The sequence below is a fragment of the Lasioglossum baleicum genome, chromosome 7 (assembly GCF_051020765.1).
Source record: "Lasioglossum baleicum chromosome 7, iyLasBale1, whole genome shotgun sequence".
NCBI lineage: Eukaryota > Metazoa > Arthropoda > Insecta > Hymenoptera > Halictidae > Lasioglossum > Lasioglossum baleicum.
In genome coordinates this window covers 5834173-5860684 of record NC_134935.1, presented here as the reverse complement: position 1 = coordinate 5860684, position 26512 = coordinate 5834173, and the positions used below count along the sequence as shown (strand labels likewise).

Sequence of the window (26512 nt, the reverse complement as noted above, 5' to 3'; positions counted from 1 at the left end):
TTTAGTAAAATTTCACTTGTTACATTAAAATTTTTAATTTTTTTGTCATTATTGGGTTACGGGGAGACGCGAGTTGGATACTTGCCACAGGCGTTTCATACCCCCGTTACGGCACTGCATGTTTGCAAAAGCCCAATACAAAACAGTCGTCCGATTCCTCTGCAAAAATTTCCAAACGGCGCGTCAGACCAGAAGACCCCCTTAGAAGATTCCTTTGCGTCATCCGACGAATCGTAAATTACGAGCATAGCGGATCAGAGTGAGTACATTGTGCGGTAATGGGCAGAAAATATTTGGTTCGTCGCGATAGGACACCGAGTCACTGTAAGTCGTCTGTGCCGAGGCCTATGAAGCTCAATAGAGATAACTTGAAGACCGTGAAATATGATAGGATGACTGTTGACCTACGAAACCCAGTGTAAATAACTCTGGGCCACTGACATCCGATATGCTTGCGATTCTGAGCTACTGAAATGCGAGACGGATGACCAACAACTTATTAGGCCCAGTGTAGATGGTCTCGGGACCCTAAGAGGTTCGGTATGATAGACTCTGGGCCCGTGACACTGGAGACGCGTGTTGTGGAACCTGATACCGACGATCTGGGTCTTACGGAATTTAGGGGCAACAGCCAAGAACCAATGTACACTATTCCATCAATAGTCAGCAGATTTTACGTATTTATGACAAAAATGAATAGGTGTAATTTAAAACAGAAAAATTTAAATACACTGTTATGTAAAACTTGTTAAAAAATAAATTTCTATTTCACTGCAGGTTGTTGCAATTCAGGTAGTACATTTTCATTTTGCATGAAAATTTTAACTTTCTTTAATATTTCATGGTTTCAATTAATTTGCGAATAAGCAACACATACGTCGCTTTAGTTTTTATTGGCCAATTTTTTTTAAGAGCCGTCTGGGACAGCTATCGATGACGAAAACATACGGATATGTGTTCGAACCTGAGGCGCCGAAATCATTAAATTGTTTATTTGCACTATCTACGATCGACATAAAGGGAAATTCATCACGAATGGCGAAAAAGTTATACACAACGAAAATTTCTATGCGTCCACGTCAAGATTATTCGGAATTGAAACCACGAGGGTTCTCAAGGAATGGTCTAACACAAGAAGCTCTATAGCTAAGATATGTAACAGAAAATTATTTCTTTTAAAATGCAGAACTCACAATATAATACCAAAATTTATCAGAAACAATGTAATCAAAAATTTCAATTTGCTTACCACTTCTATGTTCACTCATAATAAATGGTTAAATATACAAAATAGATACATGAAAAAATTACTAAACATTGCTATTAAAAACACACATAATTTACATAGAAGTTTACTTAACAAAATCTCTGAACTGAATGAAGAAATTCACTTCTTGATTGCTTTAATCCTTTCCTTTAGAAAAAAAAAGAAATTGATCAAACCTGTGGCGCCGAAATCATTAAATTGTTTATTTATACGAATATGGATTTCGAAAAGATACATTTCGTATTTCGAACGCATGAAACGTCGAGGACTGTGTTTACAGGCCGACTGAAGCATATCGGCGAACATAAAGGCCCTCGTGCACGCCACGTTATCTAGTACTTTTTATTTCTGTCGATCTTCTGGTTGGGTTAGACTGTATCAAGCGCGTTTCGCGGGGGAGGAAAATGGAGTATGTATCTCAGCTGGCTGGTATATCGGAACTACTCGTCGCTGATTGAAAAGGCTCAGCGACGCGCGATGGCGGAAGAGACTGGATGCAACAACGTCTCGCGTTCCTTCGGAATTCCATGGTACCGTAATTTCGGGTTGCAGCACCATAAAATCGGTGGTCTCGGCGGACCTGGAGGAACTGGAACACTCGACCATTGTCACGCGGCGGAATGTATGCGCTCGATGCACGTGGCGATTCGGAACGATCGTTGCGGAGAAGCGCACGCGAAATGTTTAGTATTCCTAGCGAACGGTCGGGAGTGCTCGGCTTTCAATTTCCAGCCGACAATTTGTCCGGCCACGGTGTTCCTGTATTCGTCGGTGAACGAATTCGCGGTTCCCCGCGACGAACGAGCAACCTCGATAGATCCTTGAATTCATTTGAAACGGAATCTGCGAATTATGTGCAGGGCAAATGATCACGTAGGTGTCCCCTCTAGAAGCCATTTAGTGGCGCCGTTTTCCTTTCGAGAAATGAATACACTAAGAATGAAATTTTCAAAAGTAAACTTGTAGCTCTTATGAATTAAAAACAACAATATCTTTAACGTCATCAATTTGAAATATTATAATGAATAAAATCAACTTGCAGCAACCGTGTTCCTTCTACCCTTCTAAAAAACTTAATTATTTACTACATCGATTGAGCTTACTTTTAAAACAATGTTAATGGGATTTCTAATGCGGTCATCTGAAAATTAAACTGCAAAGCTTGCTGATTTTTTACGTGATTCTGATTTTTGTTTAGGTGTTAGCTACCCTGGCACTGTCGATGGGGACACTGTCTTCGGGCCTGGCAAAGGGTTACACCTCGCCAGCCTTGGACTCTATCCTGGACAACCAACCACCTCATCTCTACCAATCTACGAACAACGACACCTGGTAAGAAGAAAACACTCAAACGAGTTGTATCATGAATACACAGCGGATTTTTATGCAAAATACTAACCTAACCAAATAAAACTTTGTATCTCCCATTAATTATTTTAATAAGTTGATAGCAATACATTGATACTCGTAAATCCCTTTTCCAGTTTCTTCTATTCCCAACCGTTTAGAAGAGAAAGCCTGTTCCAGTTGCGTGGAACTCCCTATATACATTGAACATATCCAACCTTCTAAAATTATTGAAAAAAGAATTAGATTCATAAGCGGCTTCTATTTCCTACAATTGATGCGTAGAACTGTGCAGAAAAATTCGCAGTCGAGTAAGATTAGCATTCGGTAGATTTTTAATTAGCACAAAGCAACCAGTAGCGCCGTAGCCGTATCTCTATCAGGAAAAGTGAAACTTTGTAAGTAATTGTGCGCCATACGCGTCGTGTCCGGTAACGATTAGCGCCGTCGTATAGATAAGCAAATTAAATAAATACCGCAAGATATTTCTGCCGGTTCCCGGGTCGACCCGACCCCGCCATAAAGCGCCCGCGAATATCTTAGATAATTCACTTAACAAACGCATTAACGTCACACTCCGTTCCTTTTCAAATGTCGTCGCACACACTTTCTCCGCGATAGCTGTTCGGTTTATCGTGTCCGCTATAAAGGAAGCAGCATAAAGTAGCGGGAGTTGAACCGCGCGATCATTAGTTACACCCTGCGTGTAATATTCGCCACTTAAATCCTTACGTAACCTCCAGATTTACGAGCCGCGGCTTGTCGTTTTTCTCATCCGATCGAATTAACATTTAGTCTGAGATCGTCGAGCCGTTTGATCGGACGATACGTGTACAATAGAAAAATATTTTTTAAAGAAACAACAGAAGGATCAAAGCAAATACAGAAATTGAGAAATTGAAAATTCTGAGAAAACGAATTTTCCTTCACAGTTGAGGAGGACTTTGCTAGGAACGTTTCCATTTTTTAAAATAAGAGGAAGATGCTGTTTTCTCGTTGAAAATTTGTTTGATATCGTTTGAGAATAATCGTATCTGATGGGACAACGTTCGTGCGCAAGGGGTTACTATGAATGAGGGTAGAAGCTAATATTTGAGCACCCCTTGCCGGTTCTAGTCTCCAGATCTAATTCAGCCCAAGGTCCGAGAGTTAATTGCTCCGAAATTATTAATTAGTAGTCCCATCGATCCCCCCGATAACCCAATTATCAAGCAGATCTGTATCGAGGGAGACGATTAAGCCCTGAATCTCATGCGGACGAGGGTAGCAGCCCATATTCGCGACGGAGTACAACGAACGTTGTAATCTATCCTTGAACCGGTTACGAAGATCGATTGTACGCAGGTCGATCGATTGTGCTCGCTCGCGCAGCCGGCCTGGTATTAGGGAACGATTAGGTGTCACGGTATTACATTACGCGACATCATCGTAACCATCCGTAATCGTATTGCCATTTGTCGTAGGTCGGCTTTCTCCGTGACGCAACAAGAAGCCTCGTGGGTCGCATCTTTATCGATGCTTGGTGCATGGTTCGGCGCTATGATCGGCGATTGGATAATGAGAAGAGGCCGTCGACTAGCATTGCGTGTCACTTCGATGCCTTTGGCGGCAGTCTGGGTGTTCACGGGCGCCGCACCCTGCGTCGAAGTGGTCTACGTCACCAGCTTCATCGGAGGACTTTGCTGTTCGGTCATCACCATGGTCGCTCAGGTATGTCAGTCTCTCGCTCCTTATTTCTGGGAATGATTGTAGAATTCGAAAGGTCAATCTCGACTCTCTAAATTAACTACTATGCTGTGTGTCACAGGCGCACACTTATAGGCATTAGCTATTAGGTAGTCGTAATCGTATTCAGCATGCCGAAGCGAATGGAATTACGTATAGTAGGTACCCCCAAAAGCGTTGGGGGGATCTATTGTAAAGTTCAGCTGTACCCAGAAATCCTAACCAACGCCTCACCCGAATCGTAACCCGGGTTACGAAGCACGGTTACTGCAACCCGCAGTAACCCTAGAGCAGGGGTGGGCACGGAGGGGCCCTTCAAACTCCTCCTTTACTCTTATGATTTTAAATATGGCTAACTCATTTTGTCGATTATAATTTGGAAAAAGTTTGGAAGTAAAGAGTGGGAGAACCGACAAACCCCAGCTATGATTTAAATCACCCAGAGCAATGTCTTCTTCTACTAGGTGTACATATCAGAGATCTCCATGCCGGGTATCAGGGGCTGCCTGTCGGCGATGCTGAAGGTTCTCGGTCACGTCGGCGTGTTATTGTCGTACATAGCGGGAAAGTACCTGAACTGGCGTCAAAGCGCGCTGTTAGTGGCAGTAGCGCCGTCGATGCTCTTTCTGGGTTCGCTCTTTATACCGGAGACGCCGTCGTATCTTGTGCTCAACGGAAAAGACAGCGAGGCTGCGAATAGCCTGCAATGGCTGCGCGGCGATCACGTCGACATAAGGCACGAGCTGCAGGTAGCGTCCAATACTCTAAACTATTTCACAATTTCAAAATGAATATATTTATAAATTTAATAACAGAGCTACAACAACTCCGTTTGCCCACACAGGTGATCAAGACGAACATCCTTGCCTCCCGAGCGAAACAGTACGAACTCACGTTCAGGAACAGCATGTTCACGCCTAGGCTGTACAAGCCGATCGCCATCACGTGCGGGCTGATGTTCTTCCAACGGTTCTCCGGAGCAAACGCGTTCAATTATTACGCGGTGATCATTTTCCGGCAGACTCTGGGCGGAATGAACCCTCACGGAGCGACCATCGCCATTGGCTTCGTGCAGTTGCTGGCCTCTTTGTTGTCAGGTAACCGAATGATGATTAAGTAATCTTCAGTGGGATCGAGCTCAATATTTACCCCCTGAATCCGAGTCAACTTCGGCAGTAACGCTTGACTTCGTGGTTTCAGAGCATTACCTTGCCTTGTTTTATCAAAATCGCAATTCGAGACTTTTTGTAAGAAAAATACACTAAAAGAGCTATTAGTTTTCGTTGACACATCCGTTCCTTTATAAACTTTTACACTATTATTTTCCAATGATCAGAAGAGCGAAATAAAAGTTTCTTCGGCCGATATGCTGATGTCTTTAAATCTTTTGAATCATAAGACACTTCATTAAGTTCTAGAGTTCATTTGAGCAAGGCTCAATTATGTTCAACAGCATCTCTCACATTTTCTCGAACACAAGTAGGTACACTACCTTTTAGCCTCGGTGTACCCTACAAGAATTATTACCCTAACTTGTGTACGTTTAACAAGCTCGATCCCATCTGTAGCTTTGGAGCGGCAGAATAATTGTGATTTTGTTGAACAGGATTTCTGATCGACATCGTGGGTAGGCTACCGTTATTGATAGCCAGCACGGTGTTCATGTCGTTGGCATTGGCTGGTTTCGGCAGTTACGCGTACTACATGACCCAGACGCAGAATCTAGGGTATCCAGACACCGCGGTGGTCGGTCAACATGACTGGATACCGTTGCTCTGCGTGCTCGTCTTCACGACTGCTCTGGCTCTGGGCATATCGCCAATTTCGTGGTTATTGATTGGCGAGCTCTTTCCCCTGGAGTATCGCGGCCTCGGCTCGAGTATCAGCACAAGCTTCAGCTACTTCTGCGCGTTCGTCGGGATTAAACTCTTCATGGATTTTCAGCAGGTGAGATGCTTTAATCGCTGCCAGATGGACGGACACGATTCTGGGGATCGACACTTGATTGGCTACTGTTTCCTCCCGATACTCGGCATTCGAACTTTTCATTTTTACTTTTCTCTCGGCTTTGCAACTTCCAGAAAACTTTCACTAAACCCTCTTGATGAATCTTCGCGAGCTCTGAACACGAACATGTACAGATTTTTCATTCTTGTGTGTAGTTTCCGAAAAATGCAATTGTAACCCTTGCCGTAATACATTTTCTTGACAGTTCCAGTGTAAATATCAGTCGGAAAGAACGATAAACTATAGCAGAGTTTCTTAAATTGATGATTACTACTATACCAAACTGTTTTAATAAAATTTCTTCCGCTCACACGCCAGAAAAAAAGCTATGCTCTATCTCGAATAGCGTAATGTTAGCGGCAATATTGGCGAACGTAAAAAGCGCCAGCAACAAGTGCCTTGTAAGCGAAACCCTAACAGCACGAAGCGAACAAAACTACACGTCGCGTCGGTAGGCGGCGCGAGTGATAATCTCCATCAGAAACCTCCTAGCTTTCCCGCGTACTAACTAAATAACCAGTTCGGATGTTTCTCTCGTAATTCCCAATTAAGTACCCCGGGGCGTTTACCTAGCAATCTCATAAAACCGTGTTCGAATAGCAAACAGCATGGTCACAAGTCAGCTCCGCGTGACATCTATTTAGGTATCGGAGTCGCGGCTATCTAATCCGCGGTGGATACCCTAATATCTCATTCTATTTTATAATCCAACCGGCTATAATCCAGCTAACGCTAGTAACACGTTACAGACGTTGGGTCTGCACGGCGCCTTCTGGTTCTACGCAGCGGTGGCGGTGTGCGGGTTGTGCTTCGTGGTCTGCTGCGTTCCGGAAACGAAAGGCAAACAGCTGGACGAGATGAACCCGGACTATGCGCAGGCTCGGTAGTATAAGGCCTCGCTGACAGGCGGCCTGTCAAATCTGGAGAAGGCGAACAAGCCCCTGCCAAGCGGAGCCTACCCGAACGAACATGATCCACGGGATCTGTACAATGGAGGAGCGGCTAGAGACTCGCAGCCAGCTTCCTATCAGACGCCGGGCCGAAGCGGTCGCAAACTGTCAGACTACTGCAACATCTTCGCCGAAAAGACGAACAGGATCGGCAGGAACGTGGGGAACTTCATGCATTCGCGAGGTTTGTTCACGGGTCGCCGGTCCACCGATGAAAGCAACTTAACAGCCGCGCACAGAAGCAACGGCAACGTTATCAGGACCGACTATCGGTTGCCGGATCGGTTGGAGGACAGAGGGAACGGCCGCGAGGCGAATCGTCATCGCTACGGTCGGCCCGAGAGGAATCACCGAGACAGATCCGTGTACCCGAAGAACGTGTACCCCCAAGTGAGAAGCGACGACGCGAATTACGTGGATCGTAACGCAGAGGCGCAGCCGAGACGACCAAGAAGACACGAGCTGACGGACACCTACCAGGATCTGGACACCTGGGCTGCCGGTCCGAGCGATTTAAACGGCTCCAAGCCGATTCTAAGGAACGGCATTAGTCACAGCAGGGGCGAACGACTCTACAGCTCCACGCTGCCTAGACGCAGCAGAACTATCAACTTCAGGGATCAACCGGGCTTCCTAGAATTCCGTCGCGGCTATCCGAAGAGCCTCCAGGATCTCTCTGACTTGGAGCTGGAAGACGGGATCCGGGATCATCAAGGTATGCCCTCTTTCCTATCGAATGATAGAGCGTGGAGAGACGATAGCATAGAGGATGGTTATCGACGTCGAAGACTTCACCGCGAGGATCAACTCGAAGATGAATATCTGAGACTGTACAGGAGCCTCTCGAGGCTGGACAAGTATTCCCCGGGTGGGAGGTACGAGCCTGGACAGGTGCACTACGAAAGAGAGTGTCGGACATTCGGCAAGGACACTGTCGCGTTCATTTATTATAAAACTTGTTACTTGTGATGCACGAGGGCGGGTGACAGGATCGATGACCGGCCGGGAAGCTCTTTATCCAACGATCGGATTGTTACGGTACCAGGGCTAACGAGGACGTTGATCCTGATCGGCGGCCCGATCCACCGAAGCCTCGTTCTTCCGATGCTTGTGATTAATATTCGGGTCTGTTGAATGGGTATATCGAGTCTCGTGACCACAGTAGTTACAGATTTCCTCGAGAATCTCCTTTTTGGAATTTCGCTCGATTCTGCTATCGTTTGTTTGCTGTGTCGAGGTGAAAAAAAGAAGGGAGATATGGAATCAGTCTTGATTTTCTGCCGAGAGAAGATCTCATTAGCGGTGACTTTAGGTTGCTAAGTTCCTTCGCGATCGATCCGGGGACCGGTTCGGTAATCGAACAACCGAGTAATTGATCGGTCGGAATAGTTTCAGGATTATTATTCGAAGCGGCATTCTAAAGGCTCGTAATCAAAAAAGTGTACAATTTCTGATACCTATGCATTAGCGTCTAGATAGAAGGTAAGCGTGCAGTGACAAGATCGACGTTCGTTTTCTGTCTGACCAGTTTCTCTGCTCATCCGTTGCTCGTCGCGCCGACGACGGGCAAAGATCTCTCCTTTTTAGAAGGTACTCGACTGAACCACGCGATTTTGTATTAGCGATCGTCTTCGTATATTTGCCTTGAGAACGTCGAGCCGGTGTATTTTGACCAAGACACGCATTGTTACATTGAATTAGCGTACAGCTACCGTTATTTTTCGTCACCCGACCGTCGGAACGAACCCCTGCGGATTCTATACGCGCAAGGTGTACCGAAAACGATGATCGATAGACGTTTTTCGTTTTGGTTCTCATTTTCAAGAAAGTCCAGATTGAACAGAACACACCTAGCTATTTGCTGACCGAATAAGGGTGATATAACAGAAGGTCCATTCTTGTGTTCGACATGATACACGTATAATTTGGATATGTTAATCGAGATAATATTCTTCGTCGTTGAAACATTTTTCCATTCAGTTACAACATCGCGTTCTTCAATAAGTCGAAATAAAATTCTATTGTCTCATAATCGAGATGTAGGGAATACGCATTTTCTTTTCCTCTTCGGAAATTCATCAGTGACGGCAACAATTTTCACTATCGAATGCAAATTGGGAGTTCTTCGACTGGACAACAATAACAGCGTCAAGTTTTGTTAGTTTGACACATTCTGCACGAGAACCGTGTCCAGTGGGTAGTTAGCAAAGTGCTGGGCGTAAAATGATGAGTAGACAGCGGACCCCTTCATGCAAAATAAAAATTGTTTATCTCAACTGCAACACACAATCCGGAGTAAAATAGAAAATTATTTTCTTTCGTAATATGTTCAATACATTGACAATAATATAATAAATCTTCTAACGTTTTTACTGTTTGAAATGACACCGACTCATTCTTGTCGTAAATGCATTAAATTCGCTGTCTAATGACGAGACTTTATTTCACGTTTCCGACGAACCTGTGGTCGTGTGACCGGTTACGGTACGCCTTGTGCATCCGCGCTCGAAGGACCCTTCTTGTCGGGACTAAAAAAGAACGCTCTTCCGTGCAACGTGCCTTCTCAGAGAGCACGAACAACTTCTGGGTGCCACCGGTATCGGTGCACCATTGTACATACACGAGAACGAGGGGGAGGGGGGGACAGCAAGTAGGTAGTCGTAAAACACTTAGAAATAGGCTCGATAGACTGATCGGTCGATGATCGTCGGCATTTCTCTTGGCGTGTTTGCGATGCAGGTTTGCGATGCGGCACGTGCTTCGATCTCGACACCCGACAATACACAAAATAAAGAGAGAGAAAAAGAGGGAAGACTCGTAGAGAGGGTTGTAGCGTTCGAGGGAAACGTTGCTTCTTCCATGAGAACCGTACTCTCGTTCTTTCAAGCGTAACGATTGATCCGTCGAACCTCCTCTCTAGTATAGTTTCTCTAACCGTCGAGCACGAGGACATCGAGGCTAGGAAAACGGCCGATTTTCTCGCGGCTTGCGGGTCGATATATGTACTCGTATTTAACGCGATCGCGGTGAATCGATGGGAAGATAATGGCACTTTTTAGCGTAGTAACGTGTAGCTAACAGCGAAGAATACGTCTATTTTCTATTGAAACGCGGACTGTATAGAACGACCGGTTAAAGGGAACGGGTACGTTAGTTTTTCATCGATCCCGCGAATGCAACTGTGTGCAATGTAGACCGTAGGGACGTGGTACGGTCCCACAGACGATGGCGAACGTAGAACGGAGGAATTAGAGAGGAATATTTTCCGACGGGCTGAGGGTTTACACACTCGGGCCTCGTTCTAAGGATTTAGCGCGGGGGGCCATTGACTTAATAACGACAATATTAACTGTAGATATTATGAACATACGTACGTGTACTATCTTTCATACTACGTAACTATTATGTAAATCGATTGCTACTGTGCGTTGTGTGCGCCTGGAGAGCCGCGAAAGTATTCAAAGGTTTCGTAGTTGTAATTTACAGTGACAATATGAACGTAATTTGAAGTGACATATCTTTAGAAGAGGAAAATTCACTTTTTTTGTCTTCAACCCTTGCGTAATGAACCGGGAACCCGTTCACTGCATTTCTTTCAACAATTTGTTAATGCTCCTCCAAAAATGGTTCTCTCGAAATTTTTTGAAATTTCCATGCGGCAGGTGTAAAACAACGTTAACAAGATTACGTGCAATATTGTTTGAATATTTTCGGTGCTCGCTGTACGAATGTGTGTATGGACACGCGGTTACCGTGCGTGAAACAAACTGTACGACAATAGGACTTATTAACCGTTTGCCAAACTCGTGGAGATCGAAATTCGGAAACAACGGCTTACCATGGGATCGACATTCTGTAACGTCGTCGGCAGCCCCGTTGTAGACCTCAGAATGTACAGGTTGCCTCAAGATAAGTGCGAGATACGATTACCGAAGGCTAAAAAGCATAGTAACAGCGCTGCTCAAAGAGAGAAGATTGTGATCGCATTCTTTCCGTGACAGAACGAGTGCTAGTGTTACATTAACGTGGAAACTGCTGGCTCCTTAGCTGTAGTCAGCTCTGTATGATTCTATGAACACAATTAATTTTTGTACCGGTTCAACAGTGAAACAAGCGCAGATAATTTTGTTAAAAACGTGTAACATCATCTTGAATTAACCTCAACAAAATTTATACACAGATTTTCGAGTCACCCTGTACATGGGACGTCCGAGCAGCGGCTGTCGTCGACGATCGCGCGATTTTTTACGTCGGAACATGCATTCGTCTAGACACTTTCTAGACTATTGTAGAGTAAAAGCGATTCGTGCAATGATACGATCCAATCTCGAGTTTGAGAGAGGACTTCGTGTCTCTTAGGAGCGAACAAACAACAAGAAAAACAACGGCATTTGTATTTTGTATTTTTATATAGTTTGTAGAAGCGTCGAGTCTGCAGAGACGACGGTCTGCATCTGTGATCGAGCGCCTAGTCTCCACGGATGAAAATATTTTTCACGGACTTATGCTTGTTTCGTAGCGATGGGGCTGTAAAACGGAAAAAATCGATTCGACTAGTTCAACTGTTTCTCCATTCCGAACATATTCATTGTTTATGGACCCGAAATCATCGGCCGAGATCATGGACGTTGACCTGAGCATATCAGTATAAAACATACAGTAGTTCTCCCGCGCGATCGACTCGAGATCTGCGATTAATAATATTTTTTTCCGTGCAGTCTATCGGTATGAACTTCTTCTTACACCTGTAATCGTTTACATCCGTGAGTCATATCCCTGCCATATCCGATATTCTAACGAAGAGTGCTGGCTCTCTTGTACAGCAGCGTGTACTTAAACCCCCGTGACAAGACCTCTTCGTCTTTCCGATAGCCTCTGATACCGACAACAAAAGAATAAGAAAAATAAAACAATAATCCTCCCCACGCTCGATTCGTGTTCCTCGATCGCGAATACGACTGCGAGGAGTCCCCAATAAAACATATCGTCCCGTATTAGTCGTTAGGCTTTCTCGCTGTCTTACGAAACGCAAAGAAGAGCGGCACCTTCGAATCTCATATCTATCTAAATGAATCTTATAATGCTCAAGGGCTTGGACGTAGTGTTGAATGAGAGGACAAGGGAGAGAAACAACGTGTGCGAAAGAGGGAATAAGTTTTACGAATAAATTAGCGCAGGTGCAATGCTCGTGAAACGAGTGCACGTAGAATAATGGAACGAGACGAAAAGGAAAAAATAAGCGAAAAGAAAAAATGTACTCCGGGGTTCTATATACATATATACAATTGTACAGAAAAACACATTCTTTGACCATCGTAACACACAACTATCTCGTTTCTCTTTAGCCGTACTGAAGCGAAAATCGTACGTTATATACATAGTATTCTTCCCAAGAAAAATTAGCGCCTCTTCTATTCTAAGTAGCGGAAACAACCCCCTTTTTCTCCCCTAATTAATATCGGACGACATCCTTCTTTCGACTATAAGTAGTTTAAGAGAAGCAGCGAGGTAACAAGGAAAATCTGCACTGTGCACTCTCGTGAATTGAAGAATTTATTGTAATCAATAGGTGTAGCGGTTAGACCAGTCGAAAATCAGACACGATGATTCTCATTGCTGCACGCGTAGTTGCGCGACTGATCGAGAAGTCGTTTGATGCAGGCCGTGGTAGGGCTATTGTTTCGCCGAGGATCGAGGATCGAGGATCGATGAAGAACATTCCTTCTTCGTTGTACACGAAAAAGTGCAATTCGACGTGTTTCATTTTGTTTACATATCGAATTTGTTTGGAACTGTTTAAAGGGAGAGGAAGTATATAACTTTCTCTGCAGTTATGTTTCATAAAGATTCGTTTGCTTAGAGATTATAAGGAGACAGTAGGTAAAAGATTGATTTAAACAGTAAGATTCGTTTACTTAAAGATTATTAGAGACAATAGGTAGACGATTGATTTAAAAAGAAAGATTCGTTTGCTTAGAGATTATTAGAGACAATAGGTAGAAGATTGATTTAAAAAGAAAGATTCGTTTGCTTAAAGATTATTGGAGACAATAGGTAGAAGATTGATTTAAAAAGAAAGATTCGTTTGCTTAACGATTATTAGAGACAATAGGTAGAAGATTGATCGAAAAAGTTGGTTTTCAAATCGAAGAAACGCTTAAAATCGACAAAACTTAGAATGTGTGCAACGAACGAAATTTCTTCAGACATTGGCAGATCGATAGTCCATTTAGAAATTTGAAAAATCGGGAAGAGTGTTCCGTGGCCCGCATCATCGCTCTCTGTGTTTGTATTATCCTGTATACTATGTGCGCGCGAACGTCTGTGTATATGAGCCGAGATAGGAATGTTGGAGAATCGCTTGTAGGTGTGCGTGGTCGGATTGATCTTCCCAAGGGAAATAGATGTCGCCGAAAAAATCCGACAAATTCGTATGCGTACGAGAAGGTATTTAGAAACTTGATAAAAATGAAAAGAATAATTTCACGATTTCGTACAAGAATCTGGTTCGATCATTGTACCGAGAGAGTACGGCAACGCATCCGGGCATTAAAATCGCCACGGCCTGTCGAGTAGGCTATATAAGTATATAAATATATATATATAAAAATATGTCTTCTATTTATCGACAATAAATTAACGCGAGCTATTTACAAGTTAATTGACAATAAAGGGACACACACTCGAAGGAAGCGCTGGCCGTCACCGAAGAGGGATGTTCAAATTGTAGTTACGCTAAACGAGAAGAGAATATTCCGAGATCGTATTTTCCAAAAGCTGCGTACGTTAAGGTTACAATAGTACTACTATACTAAATATATATATGAATACATATTTGACCTAGCCTAAACGGGTCGCGCCTAGCTTCGCTTGCTAGATTTAATATTTTTGTAATGACGCTTAGGTGTAGTTTGTTTATACCTTTACAAAGTGAAACCGATTTAAATTTGTGCGCTGTCGGTGACGCGCGAAATTCAAACGACAACGCGGTGGTTGACACGCCGCTGGCAGAAATTCGATTATGATCAACCAACTAAATCAAATTAATCAATTGTCGCTGTGTACGAAAACTATCGAACAGCTAAACGAGGAACTTACAATTAATTGTGTAAATTGTTAAAAATCATTTCAGAGTTTTGTTCTACGTTTACGATTGCTAGATAAACATATATCGACCATAACGAATTAAAATATTTTATTGCTAGCGGTCATGGCAGTCGAGCGTTCCCCTGAATGACCACTGTTCGAAAAATATAGGTATTTATCTACCGTTGTCTCCAATCGTATGTGAATTCTGAACGATAGCAAAAGCAGAAAACAGAAGAATGAATTTTCTCGGATTGAAATTACGCTTCTCCTTGTCACCTGTATACGGACGTTAATCCCCTTCGATTTACCTTAAATCTAGCTGCGCGCCGATCTACTGTACGTATGTATATCGATCATCGAAAATGAGAGAACTCGAGTTGCTTAGCTGTTCATCTATCGAAAGTAGACGAGGCCGATACTTGTTTTGTCAACCGTCGAATGAAAGTCGATCGAAGAGATACGAATAGCACAAACGAAACAATCCTGCCTAAACGGTGGCGCGAGATTCGTATTTTGAAAGCGAGGCGCGCATCTTCCGGTCCAAACGGTGTACGCGCCCCGTGTGTATTTGTGTTACGCGTTAAAAAAAAAAAAGAAAACGTATGTACTTAAGTCATAAACTTGGTTAGCGTCTGCGTTTGTACCTCTTTAGAACGTAATGAACGAATATACCGAACACACGCTATCGCTGAACGACCTTCGGCGGAACCAAACTATTGCGTGTTTGTATAGTGATCCATATACACCTACATAAATGCCAAAAGAAAGCAGATATAATCGTCTAACAACACACGGTTTTCTTATTCACCACCACCCGACACCTATTCGCCTAGAACCTCGACGGACATCAGAGATTTGGAATTTCAAATTTTTCAATAAATTTCAATGATTTTCTTCTAATAATACATCTATTCTGATATAATATACACTGCAAGAAATTTCTACGAAGCTCCCTTCATCGTCCCTTTGTTTAACTAATTAATAATAATGATAGTATGTATATAAAAAGACATGGTGGCGTTACAGAAATTTCGAACAGTGTGGATATGGCCTAAATTCGGCACTTCCTTTTTGCTTACTGATGTAAAAAAATGATGGAGGAAAAAATCGTATGTCAATACTTCCTAACTTCCTATGTCATTTGTAATGTAGATTCATGCACCGGTGCCCTCGCCAGGTGCATTTGCACTTTATTCTTTAATGCAACCCAATCTTTTTGATTATAATTTAGCTAGTCTAAAAGTACTAACCCATGCTCATCGAAATATCAATACTTTACGAGATATTTGACAATTTTGTGTCAGAGTAAACACGGCATTTCTTGCGGTAAAATACGTTTCAGATTTTTCCTATTTCCGTTGATTTTCCTTCCACGACGTACAATGGCGGCCATCTGTACTCGAGAGGGCGTACTACGCGGCACGGAACGGAGCATTCTGAATATTCAATTTGAAAATTTAAAAATCACTCACCGAGCTGCGGTACGGATACGTATGTTTCGCAATCCACCAAAAATTGACCAGTTTGCACCGCTCCCAGAGCGACCACTCTTTTCGTCAGGAATTCAATCGTCTGCGGGCCGGTTCTATTCTCGATCATCGGGTACTGTTGCAACCTAACGTGCCACAAAATGCCGGTTAAAAACAGTAGTTAGTTTCTGTTGAATTTACGTGGATTCGATCGTCGAGAATAATCGGATTGTACAACAAACATCAAAGCAAGAGAATAGAAACGTTGTAGAATATTCTTTCTGTCGTAGCATGTGCTAATCGCGCAACATAACCTACAAGTATCGAGAAATACGTGGGCCGCGATAAGTACGTGAAAGTGGTCTTTAACTATTTGGTAAATTGTAAATATTGATGGATATGTAAAGTAGCATGGTTTATTATGTTACTTACACGGTGACACCCATTTTTAGTAGGAGGTTTCCTACACACCGGGACGCACAGAAGCAACACGATACAACACTTGTCAAACATGAAAACGCGCGTAACTTAAATTGATTCCCGGTGTTGTTACGCAGCTGTGTAGACTATCGATAGATGGCAGCAGTGATGTGGGGTGTGGGGAAAGTTACGATCTGAAATATCGACATCGTTCACAACAACTCGGTTTCTTACGCCCTCTATGCTGATGAACTATAAATGTTGAAACTAGATCCACGAAAGTGATCAAATACGAATTGCTAACAACGGAGAGTATACCTAAATCACCGACGAGAGCCGTCGGTGATGAAAACATGTGTCCGAGGAAGCCGAATTTTAAAGCATTGTCAATGTCAATATTAAGCACCCGTCAAAGGCACGAACAATTATGTATACACCTCATAGAGGCACTTTGTTTTGGAAAGAAATATTAGTTCCAGTTGAAAAATCGAAAAGCGCAATCTGTAACTTATGCTTGTTAACTTAAGTCTACTGACCGCCTTTCTGGGTCCTCCCCATGCGTAGGGGTGACTGGGCAGCGTGTATTGCTTACTTACTACCAAAGAATTTCCTCTCTGGGACTCTACGATGCGATCTCTTGAACCTGGGGGATTTGAATGAATATGTCATAAAACCATCTCCAATTGTGCTTATTAGCTTATTAAGGAACACGAAATTTTTTCGAGATCGGGACGGGTACCCGAAAATTTCGAGATTTTCGAATTTATCGGGATTCCCGAAAAATTTCGAGAACCCAGTAATCATTTATATTCGGTTTAATGAATACATTCATAGTTTCGGATTTTTTATTCTAGATGTTTCCGAAATTGAAAGAATGTTGTCCATCACGAATTCTTTTCAAGAGTGTCTTATGTCATATTCTCGAAATTTTTCGGGAATCTCGAAATTTTCGAGAACCCGACCCGACCATCGCATCGGGTTCCCGATATTTTGGGTTCCCGCACACCCCTACTTGTAAGCATGGCGGGCACTCTTACCCGGCAAAAACATTTGAAATTGGCCAACTCTAAACCACTAACTTTTGAATCACTAATCTCCTAGGATTGAAACTTGGATTTTTGGCATAAGAAAGAGGCTAAAAATTCTGGTTTCCGGAGATGCACAGCAGCTGCAAATAATTCGCTTGGACACAGTATTATAAATTCAATAAAAACTCAAACATATATATTCTTGATTTCTATTGAATGATGCAACACAGAAACTGTACGCACCACGTAAAGGTATTTGTTGTGCGTTGGATCACCGACAGGAGACTGTTAAAGACGTCCAGCCTTATGGGAGTTCGTGTCACCCAAAATTTCGGTGTTCTCTTACGCCTTCCAGGATATATTCTGGCTCCATCCAGAGAAACAGAAGGCCAACGACGGCATTTTGTCGGTGAAGAAGGCCACTGAGGAGATTCTCGTCGCGATGCATCGGTGAGAATGCGAATTATCACGAAACTATATCGATTATTATTAAATGTTACATTCTCCGCCATATTTCAGACGATGTTTTGGCATTATTGTGGCACTATTTAGAACTTTTAGCGATGTGGTATATCAGATCACTGTAACTTTCACGTTATCCCCGCGCCCGTTGCGCCCGGTTCGCCCGGGCTCGCTGAATAGCACAGGGGCTGGCAGTCCGTCGGTGCCCGCGCCACCGACGAGAAAGTACCCACAATAATAAATTTGGATTCATTTTAAAGATCGGAGCCTCTATTTTCGCAGATTCATTTTTTTCTAGGATATTTAGCGAGTTGAGAATGTACACTTGAGACTAATAATATATATATTTAATTGTGTTAATTTTTGTTACAATATATATTTAATCAAAATAGAGACCCAATGCGGACTTTCTATTGAAATCTATTGTATTAGAGCAATTCTTCTTTGTCCAAAGAAACATTCTTTTATTACACAATATGTAGAGAAATAATTTAATTAATATATATATTTGCCCGAAAAGATATAAATTTTGTTTTTAGTCGTGCGTTGCTAATTCTTGTTAAAATTTTATCAACGTGAGCGCATGGTTTGTTATTTCTAGACAGCGGATCTTTATGCAAAATAAAAATGTTTTATCTGAATTATATATATAACAAACTGGAGTGAAATAGGAATTGATTTTCTTTGTTGAAAATAATATAACAGAATTTTTTTAATGTTTTTACTGTTTTATAACTCATTTTTGTTATAAATGCATCAAATCCGCTCTCGACATAGTTATTTATTATTTGTTTTTTCTCGATTCGATTTCCAGCGTATTCTACCATAAATGGTGTAAGGCTGACGTTTTATTGTTTTCAACCGCTTTTATAAAAAAAAGGGATCATGCTAAGTATATATCTCCCACTTATTATACCCCTATATTCTTAAGAAGTTAGTAAAAAAATTTAATTTCTTCCGTCTTGTCATCAGAAAGAGGACCATATATAATCTCATAGAATTTTTTGCAGAATTAATTGACCGGACTAATTCGAACAGCCTAGTGTCATAAAACCGGGAGGTATATTTATGGAGAAACCTGTTTGCAGTTTGCAACCACCGACATCAACCTTAGAAGTTTCAGTATCATTTTAGCTGGCACGTACGGCAGATGCGGACATCATGAGTGTTCCTCTCGGCTCTTTGTTTCTCTTAGTATTAATCTTGAATTCTTTTGATGAAAGTTACGGGCAATATAGTCCTCCGAAGCCTACTATTGAACCTCTTCATCCGAAAGGGATCCGAATTTCCATACCACGTAAGCTCATTTCAATAATTATAATTATTAAGGATTGACATTTCTTTTTTAAAACCCCGCGATTTAATTTCAAATATAAGTCTGCGTTACCATGAATTGCAATTATACACAATAAGTTACAATTAAAAGGTTAATAAAAGTCGCCGAATAATATTCACAAGAATACAAATATTCCATTCTTTTTTTGTTGACTTTGACATATACAGGTTTCGCACCCCAATAATTCACCGTTTTGAAAATCAATTGTTTGCTTTTCATTAATGGTAATAAAGTCGTATAGTTCGACAAAGTAAACCGAACAGAACGATAATACACAATTTTTTCTTTAGACGAGGACGGGATCACTTTGGTTGCCTATCATGTCAAATTTAACGACGATTTCTATAGTCTCGAAGCGGGAACAATCTCCGTGGATGTTATAAAACCTAGAAACGGCCGATGGGTTTATGAGGATCGCGGTACCAAATTAAAAGAGGGAGATATCGTCTATTTATGGGAGCATGTAGTGTACAATGGTCTGGGTTACAATTTGCTAGATCAACAACATCAAGTTAAAGGTTCGTTTCCCCCGAAAAAGGGTATTGGAAAAGGGATTCGTTTCCCCCGAAAGGGAAAGGGAAATAGTTACGTGATTTAAATTGTTGTCTTCCTTCAGAATTTTATAATTACGACGGAACCATAGTGGGCCCAACACCTGCACCCGGCGTCGACGGCGACGGCTCATGCACAACTACTTCCATAACGAAGATATACACTCGTGATAGGGTATCCCAGCAACTAACAGCCAACAATGCGTGCGCGGGCCAAATACTTTTCGAGGAGAACTTTGACTTGCTCGATACAAATCGCTGGAAGATTATCGAACGTTTCTCCACAGCGCCGGTAAGTGCGGCGCCTGATAACCGGTTTCCAGACGCAACAAAAACAATTCGCTTCTTTCCAGAACTTCGAATTCGTCGTGTACAAAGACGACCTAGAGAACGTTTACGTGAGAGATGGCAATTTGTACATCAAACCGGTTCTCCTTAAACAGAAATACGGTCTTGCGTTCGTACAGGGTACTCTGCAATTGAATAAGTAAAGCTATTCTCTTATAAATGTGACAATCATTTTGTTTATTACTTCGACGGAATGTTTTATCTGTTGTGTCTCTTTCAGATGCACGGCAGAGGTCGGTACCAGAGATTGTATACGAACTGGAAATGCCTGGGACGTTTTACCACCTGTAATTTCAGGACGCTTGAATACCAAACCGTCTTTCAACTTCATGTATGGGAAGATTCAAGTTCGTGCTAAGTTACCGCGCGGCGATTGGCTATATCCCTGTATGTTTCATATACAAATTCGTCATTATAACATTATTGTTATCATGCCGCTTATATTCGCGTATTTCATTCCAGTGATCACGCTAGAGAGTGACGATGGTTCACCAAATGCAACAATCTTCAATAGCATCATGGTCGCCCATTCTTTTGGCAATCCGACGTTAGTAACAACCAGTGGAAAGAACATAGGCGGTCGTCTTCTTCGAGCCGGTGGACACGTAACTACTTTGGATAACAATGATCTGCAGGATAATCTGCTCTACCTTCCGTCGGGGATATCAACTCCTCTGTGGTCTGATGACTATCATGTCTACGAGGTTGAATGGGGACGCGAACGCCTCGTCCTTAGAGTCGATGGCCATCAGTATGGAGAACAGAGATTGCAAGCTCAGTTCGATGTTCCAGTGAGTTAAGGCTGTCCGACCGCATTCGTTTTCTGCTGAAAGAAACTCCACGTGGCTTAACAAATGCCTGCAATCATACTTTGCGATCAAAAGGCGGTCACTTTGGTGCCAAGACAGGATTAGGTCCTTATTTGCTCTGAATCTGCCGACCAAAATGTTTGTAGTTTATTGCAACGTCGACCGATTTTTATAAAATTTTCAGGATATGCTTAATTGACACAGATCTACGAAACGTGTTTTCTAAATTTTCCATGTAAGCCCACATAAAAAAGTTGCGAAATACAACTTTTACTATTTTCTGTATAATTCCGACAACTTGCAATCTTTTTCAAAAATTTTTTCACGTTTTGTAGCAAACCAATTGCTCTAATTTCTCAGAAAAGTTCAAATCGTATGGTCCAATATTAAAAAAGTTATCGTCTTTTAAAGAGTGTTCGAATATTAGCGAGAGTCATTGTAAGTATATGCTCTGTATACATTTGAAAACATTACTAATTTAGTTGGTATACACGATTATAGGTTTACGTCAACGTGGGCCTGGGAGTCGCTGGCCGTAGCATTTTCCCTGACGGATGCAGAAGCGGCAACTACATGAAACCGTGGAAAAACAAGGGCGTCAAGGTACGTAAAACCGTTTCTGGCGAACTGACAGTCTATCATCGAGAGCATTCATAATACAACAGTTTTAATTGCAGGCGCTGTACGAGTTCTACAGATCCGAAAACTTGTGGTTACCTACGTGGGGACAAAGACTCCTGGCTGTAGATTACATTAAAGTACAGGCTTTGTAAGCGCTGTACTCTGATCCAGGAATCTTGAATACATTAATCTCATTGACTCTTTTTCACTGCCTGCATATTTCACCATCAGTTTACAAGAAATAAAATACAACTTGCTTTCGAAGGCTCTATCATATCATTCCCTTAATCTTAACGTGGTGTTCTGGTGAATATGTATGTATATGAATATATCTTCGAAATTTATTATGTACTAGGTTAATAAGTAGACTGCGGATCTTTATGCATTTATAGCAAAATTGAGTAGACAAAACTCAAAGTTGTTGGAAAATATATGATTTCTCACTCCTCAACCTAAAGTCCTTCCCACACACCCTCGTCCAATTAACAAACGCTACATTTCCCTACCTAAATCCACCCATAATTCGCGAAAAAGTCAAAGGGTTATTCCATATCAAATCGATCATTTTTTTGCAGGCACAATCGTCGATTACTACCATCTTTTTCAAGGGCTCATTTTAAAGCGGAAACTTCAAGGGATACAACCATATTTTTTTCAAAATTTAAATTACTCCGGCCCCTCATCGAAAAAAACGTAAAAAAAGAATTTGTTTAAATTTTTAGACATTATAAAGTTGATTTTTGAGGTTGAAAAAATTATTTTGTATTAGCCCAAACCTTTCCGAATGAAACAAAAAAAATGTAACTCAATGGGACAAACAGTTTCCAAGATAAAAATTCGTAAGCGAGGCCCGTTTACGCCGAAATGGGCAAAAATTGTCAACTTTGAAAACCTACCATTTCTAAAAAAATTCGGAACCGGCAAAATGATGACTTAAACCCCCTCTAATTTCACATGGACTACAACATATTTTATTTAGAACAAAATCGACGATGGTGCCTGCAAAAAGTGATCGATTTGGCATGGAATGACCCAGCGCCCGCTCTAGCGGTTACGTCGCCCCGGACAAAAAGACAAATGCCGCCCCTTAAGAATATATATATGTATTTATATATATTGTTTTTAATAAAGATACATATTCTATATCTTCAATCAAAATCAAATAATTTTATTTAAATTTTAATAAAAGAGAGAGCATTTATCTTAATAAAAGCAAATTTTCTATTAATTGGGTATTTAACACATCACTATTTTTCTCACAGTTACAGCCAAAATGGTGCCCCTAAATTTTCGCGCCCCGGGCAAAGGTCCGGGTTGCCCCCCTCCCCCTCCCTAGAGCGGGCCCTGAATGACCCCAAAATAACAATAGGCCACGCGAGCAGCTAGTGTTATATATTACTTAGAAACTTATAGTTTAACTTTCAGAATTGAAAGAATATTTTCAAAATTACAACGCCTGTACTTTAATATAGTCTATCGACAGGGTGTTGTAACTTTCACGTTATCCCCGCGCCCACTTACTGGTCCCGCGGAATAACACAGGGGCTGGCAGACTGCCATCTCGTCGGTGGTATCTTGCTGATAATACGACTGCCCGGTCAGTACAACTGACTCGGTAAATACATGTGTATTACAACATTCGTGAAGCTTGCACAAATATCTGTAAATAATTTCTAACCGTAACAATTTTCAGTAAATTCTGCCAGAAATTAATTGGTTATTATGTATTCCCTGAAACAAAATATATTTACATTTATTGATGAAAAATCCAGAATATTGGATATTCAGTACAGCAACAAAAGATTCGTGCCGCTGTCCCCATAAGACACAACGCACATTCCGGCACGAATTATTTGCTCTTCCTAAAGGTCCATACAGCGTCATTTTATGCAGCGGCGAAACGCTCAAACTGTTAGACAGATTTTGTTCCAAATCTGCCGCTAGATGGCGCTGTACGGACGGTCTGTAACATACAAATCGAGTTCGTTTAATTTTCGTTATCATTTTCTATTCAAATTGAATTGTTTATTTATTATTAATTCTGATTTAGTTTCTGACTGTTTGTTAATTGTAATTAATGAATTTTCTCTTTCTGTTACAGATTCCGCATTCCACATTCAAAGTATTAATGAAAAATTGTACATCCTACACTTGCTATTTCGAAAATCATTTAAATAGCATTTAAATTAAAATGTTTTTATATGCTAATGAGATTGTACGAATCGATTTTAATATGTTTTTGTTTTATTTTTTGATTTCAGGACTGTAACGCAGCTTCTCATCCTCCCAGCAAGTAGTAAGTGAATAAACAACTGACTTTTTTGTTATTCTACTTCTTTCGTAGATAATTTAGACGAGTACAGTGACCGTGAGAATGCCAGGCGTTCCCTTGGGTAGTAATTTGTTTCCTAGCTAGGTAGGGTCTTTTTGTACGTCATGTTTTTGTTTTTATAAATCAACAATTTCATAGTTTCGAACACAATTATTAGAGTCACTTTTTATCAATGAGATAATCGTTTGTATTTTAAAATTATATTTTGCATTGCTCAGAAACATCAGATTAGATACCATGTACAAAAAGACGATTCGCGACGGATCGATTCTTTAGACAACGCAAAAATTACTTAATTAATTAACCTTTGACGATTACTTTACATTTAGTAGAGTACTTTTTCATTATCTCGAAAGTTTGCTGTGTCGAAAGGGTCGTCCGAGGGTTTTCAAATATATTCATAAAGTATCAGAATAAATAAATTTATATAAATAAAGATCTTTATTAGAATCATTTCAGTCTCTTTTCATTCGACGATAAAATTCATTACCGTTTTCTCTAATTAAATATTCAATTTATAAATTAACATTTAAAAATTCAAAGTAGAGTCATTTTTCAAAAATGCAAGGTCATTAGCCCATATAAAATCTAACAGATTCTTTTAGTTAGGATTTTCAGGATATTAAGATTCCCTGTCCGTTGCACGAATCCTCTCGCGTGCTCAGGTGCTACTCGGGGGGGTGAGAGCAATGAGCACATATGGTTTTTTAATCATATGTGTGGCGACTGACAATGGTTAGTGCATCGTGCACGACGTATTTTCCACTTGTGTGTGTGTGTGTGTTATTAGGTAGTGGAATTGCGTCGGTTGTTCAAAGTAGATTCGGTAGCGCATATTCCTGTCGATCTGTGACATGCTACATGGATGTCGATCCGTGACATGCTTCAATTCATTTAGAATTTAGAATAATGTGCAGTATTCAGAATGACGCGTAATTTAATTCAGTATCAATTCAGATGTTCTTTCGGTTTATTGATTTATTTCGCAATGATCACAGCCATTGTCAGTCGATTTCAGGAAAACTGGTACGTACCTTAGAGTGTGCTTGTGATTCGAACGTTAGGGTGTCGGAGGCGTCCCGGGACGTTCTCCCTAGGTGTTAGGATGTTGCACCCTGGCGTCTGTGTGGAGATCGTGTTGCGAACGTGTTGGACAGCTTGCCTTTTGCCATTTTTTAAATATAGGGTTAGGTAGTTAGGTAGCTTACCTTCTTGGTGTGACTGTTTATTCTAAGTAGGTAGGGGCCGGGGCTGGCTACCGCTTTCTCTTTCGGGTAGGCCGCGGTTCGCACGGTAGTCAATCATTGGAAGAACTCGAAGTTGAGTCTCGAAGCTAAATCGAACGAGGCATGACGTTCGAATTAATGCTTCGTGCTCGATTCTTGCTGCTCGTGTAGCTTTTCGCGGACGCGAACGCGCGCGAATTAGGGTTTCGAAACGTTGCGCACCTGCTCGATAGCACCAGCCGAACGATCGGCTTCTCTCGAAACATGTGATTCGTTTCGGAAGTCGTCGATCATTTTGATTGCGAGAACGTTTAGGGTTTCAGATGCTTGGTGGCCCGCCGAAGAAAAAGAAGAGGCTATATGCCGAAGAGGCCCCGGCAAACTGTCGCTCAAGAGGGCAACTACAATGGCCTCGCATCTTCGGATGCTAAATCATTTCATTAATTCCTACCTTGTCACTGTACTCGTCTGTAGAAGTAGTACTAGTAGTAATAGTTGAAGTAGTTAGGTGCCTACATGGGCAGGCCTCGGCGCCCCAACGATCACCGGAGATGGGCACGTCCGCGATTTGCAGTAACGTTGCGAAAAAACCACGCGTGTTGCATTAAGTTTTTGAACAGAGATCAAAGGTAGCGTTGCGGAGATACTCACCTTTTCCATGCACTTCGATTAGAATAGGTGTGAAATAATCATAGATATTCATTTACGAAATCTATTGAAAACCTTTCAATACATTTGTTCTCACATCTAGCATGTCTTACATTCTAGTATACAATATTAACGAAAATTCAAAGTGTGCCGTTATTAGCTCGATATTATCTACTGCTTATAAGATACTAGAAGTTCTTATGAATCGAGGATAATACGGATTGCCCAGGTCTTCAATTTTGCGTTTAACACATTACCGACCGGTGATTATTGCATAATTTTGACAAATCTACAGTACATGGCTAAACACTTTTTAATGGGACCTTCAATAGCAACAGCAATTTTCATTGTGAACTAACAAGTCACCCTCAACAACGTCATCAGATACTTTCATTGAAGATTGCAATGTGAAAGAAAATTTCTATGCTTTCTTTTGGTACTGCACAATTATTCAAATTCCTATTAATAGGCTTCCGGTCGGTAAAGTGTTAATATTTTAGACCATAAAAACCAACACCAAAACATTCGTTCGGTGCAGCATGTAACAATTCAAGACACATTTGTCTACTTACCGACAAGAATTTCCTTAAAGATATTGTAATATAAAGCGTTGTATATTTATTGAACCACCAATTTTTCTCGAACGTCCGACTTGACGTTGTGTTCTACTACTGAGTTTGCAGAAAGTTTACGGCCTTCGAGCTTGTCGTTCAGTTGTACTACTGAATTTTCGCGCCACTTCTTTCACTATCATATTCTCCTAGTAGAAAGCCGAAAATCCCGAAAATTGAGTTTTGTATTAGCAGAGTATGACAGCGAAAGAGGTGCCACGAAAATTCAGTAGCGCAACTCAGCGACAGGACAGACAGCCGAACGG

At 41.5% G+C, this 26512-nt stretch overlaps 3 protein-coding genes and 1 long non-coding RNA gene across 5 annotated transcripts in view; 2 read left to right on the top strand and 2 right to left on the bottom strand.

The window, feature by feature from the left end:
* Positions 1–7242, top strand: part of LOC143210193 (facilitated trehalose transporter Tret1-2 homolog) — a 129455-nt gene extending 122213 nt beyond the window's left edge. For both annotated transcript variants that reach the window (XM_076426833.1, XM_076426834.1), the window contains 6 exons: positions 2466–2599; positions 4078–4324; positions 4804–5088; positions 5184–5436; positions 5946–6286; positions 7096–7242. In XM_076426833.1, the coding sequence (XP_076282948.1) occupies positions 2466–2599; positions 4078–4324; positions 4804–5088; positions 5184–5436; positions 5946–6286; positions 7096–7233 (1398 nt within the window). In that variant the 3' untranslated portion in view covers positions 7234–7242. The remainder of the gene's footprint in view (positions 1–2465; positions 2600–4077; positions 4325–4803; positions 5089–5183; positions 5437–5945; positions 6287–7095) is intronic.
* LOC143210198 (mediator of RNA polymerase II transcription subunit 20-like) overlaps positions 1–16445 on the bottom strand; it is a 153860-nt gene extending 137415 nt beyond the window's left edge. The window contains exons 1-2 of the mRNA XM_076426844.1: positions 16287–16445; positions 15858–16000 (exon numbers count right to left, since the gene is read on the bottom strand). Of these exons, the coding sequence (XP_076282959.1) occupies positions 15858–16000; positions 16287–16300 (157 nt within the window). The 5' untranslated portion in view covers positions 16301–16445. The remainder of the gene's footprint in view (positions 1–15857; positions 16001–16286) is intronic.
* A 196-nt stretch (positions 16446–16641) lies between these two features.
* Positions 16642–19942, bottom strand: LOC143210216 (uncharacterized). Its single transcript, XR_013009209.1, has 3 exons — positions 17546–19942; positions 17312–17442; positions 16642–16917 (listed from the first exon to the last, which is right to left on the bottom strand). It is a non-coding gene; the product is annotated as an uncharacterized LOC143210216 (long non-coding RNA).
* LOC143210194 (beta-1,3-glucan-binding protein 2-like) lies at positions 18881–21849 on the top strand. The gene is made up of 8 exons (XM_076426835.1): positions 18881–19061; positions 19391–19618; positions 19717–19943; positions 20005–20138; positions 20220–20386; positions 20462–20790; positions 21310–21411; positions 21486–21849. Exons 1-8 carry the CDS (start codon positions 18926–18928, stop codon positions 21579–21581), a joined length of 1419 nt encoding a protein of 472 aa, XP_076282950.1. The 5' UTR covers positions 18881–18925; the 3' UTR covers positions 21582–21849.
* Positions 21850–26512: the final 4663 nt, after the last annotated feature.

Coding starts and splice junctions, on each gene's coding strand:
- LOC143210194 (XM_076426835.1), top strand. CDS start 18,926: ATGAGTGTTCCTCTCGGCTCTTTGTTTCTCTTAGTATTAATCTTGAAT. Junction 19,619..19,716: donor TCAACAACATCAAGTTAAAG/GTTCGTTTCCCC, acceptor GTCTTCCTTCAG/AATTTTATAATTACGACGGA. Junction 20,791..21,309: donor AAGCTCAGTTCGATGTTCCA/GTGAGTTAAGGC, acceptor ACACGATTATAG/GTTTACGTCAACGTGGGCCT.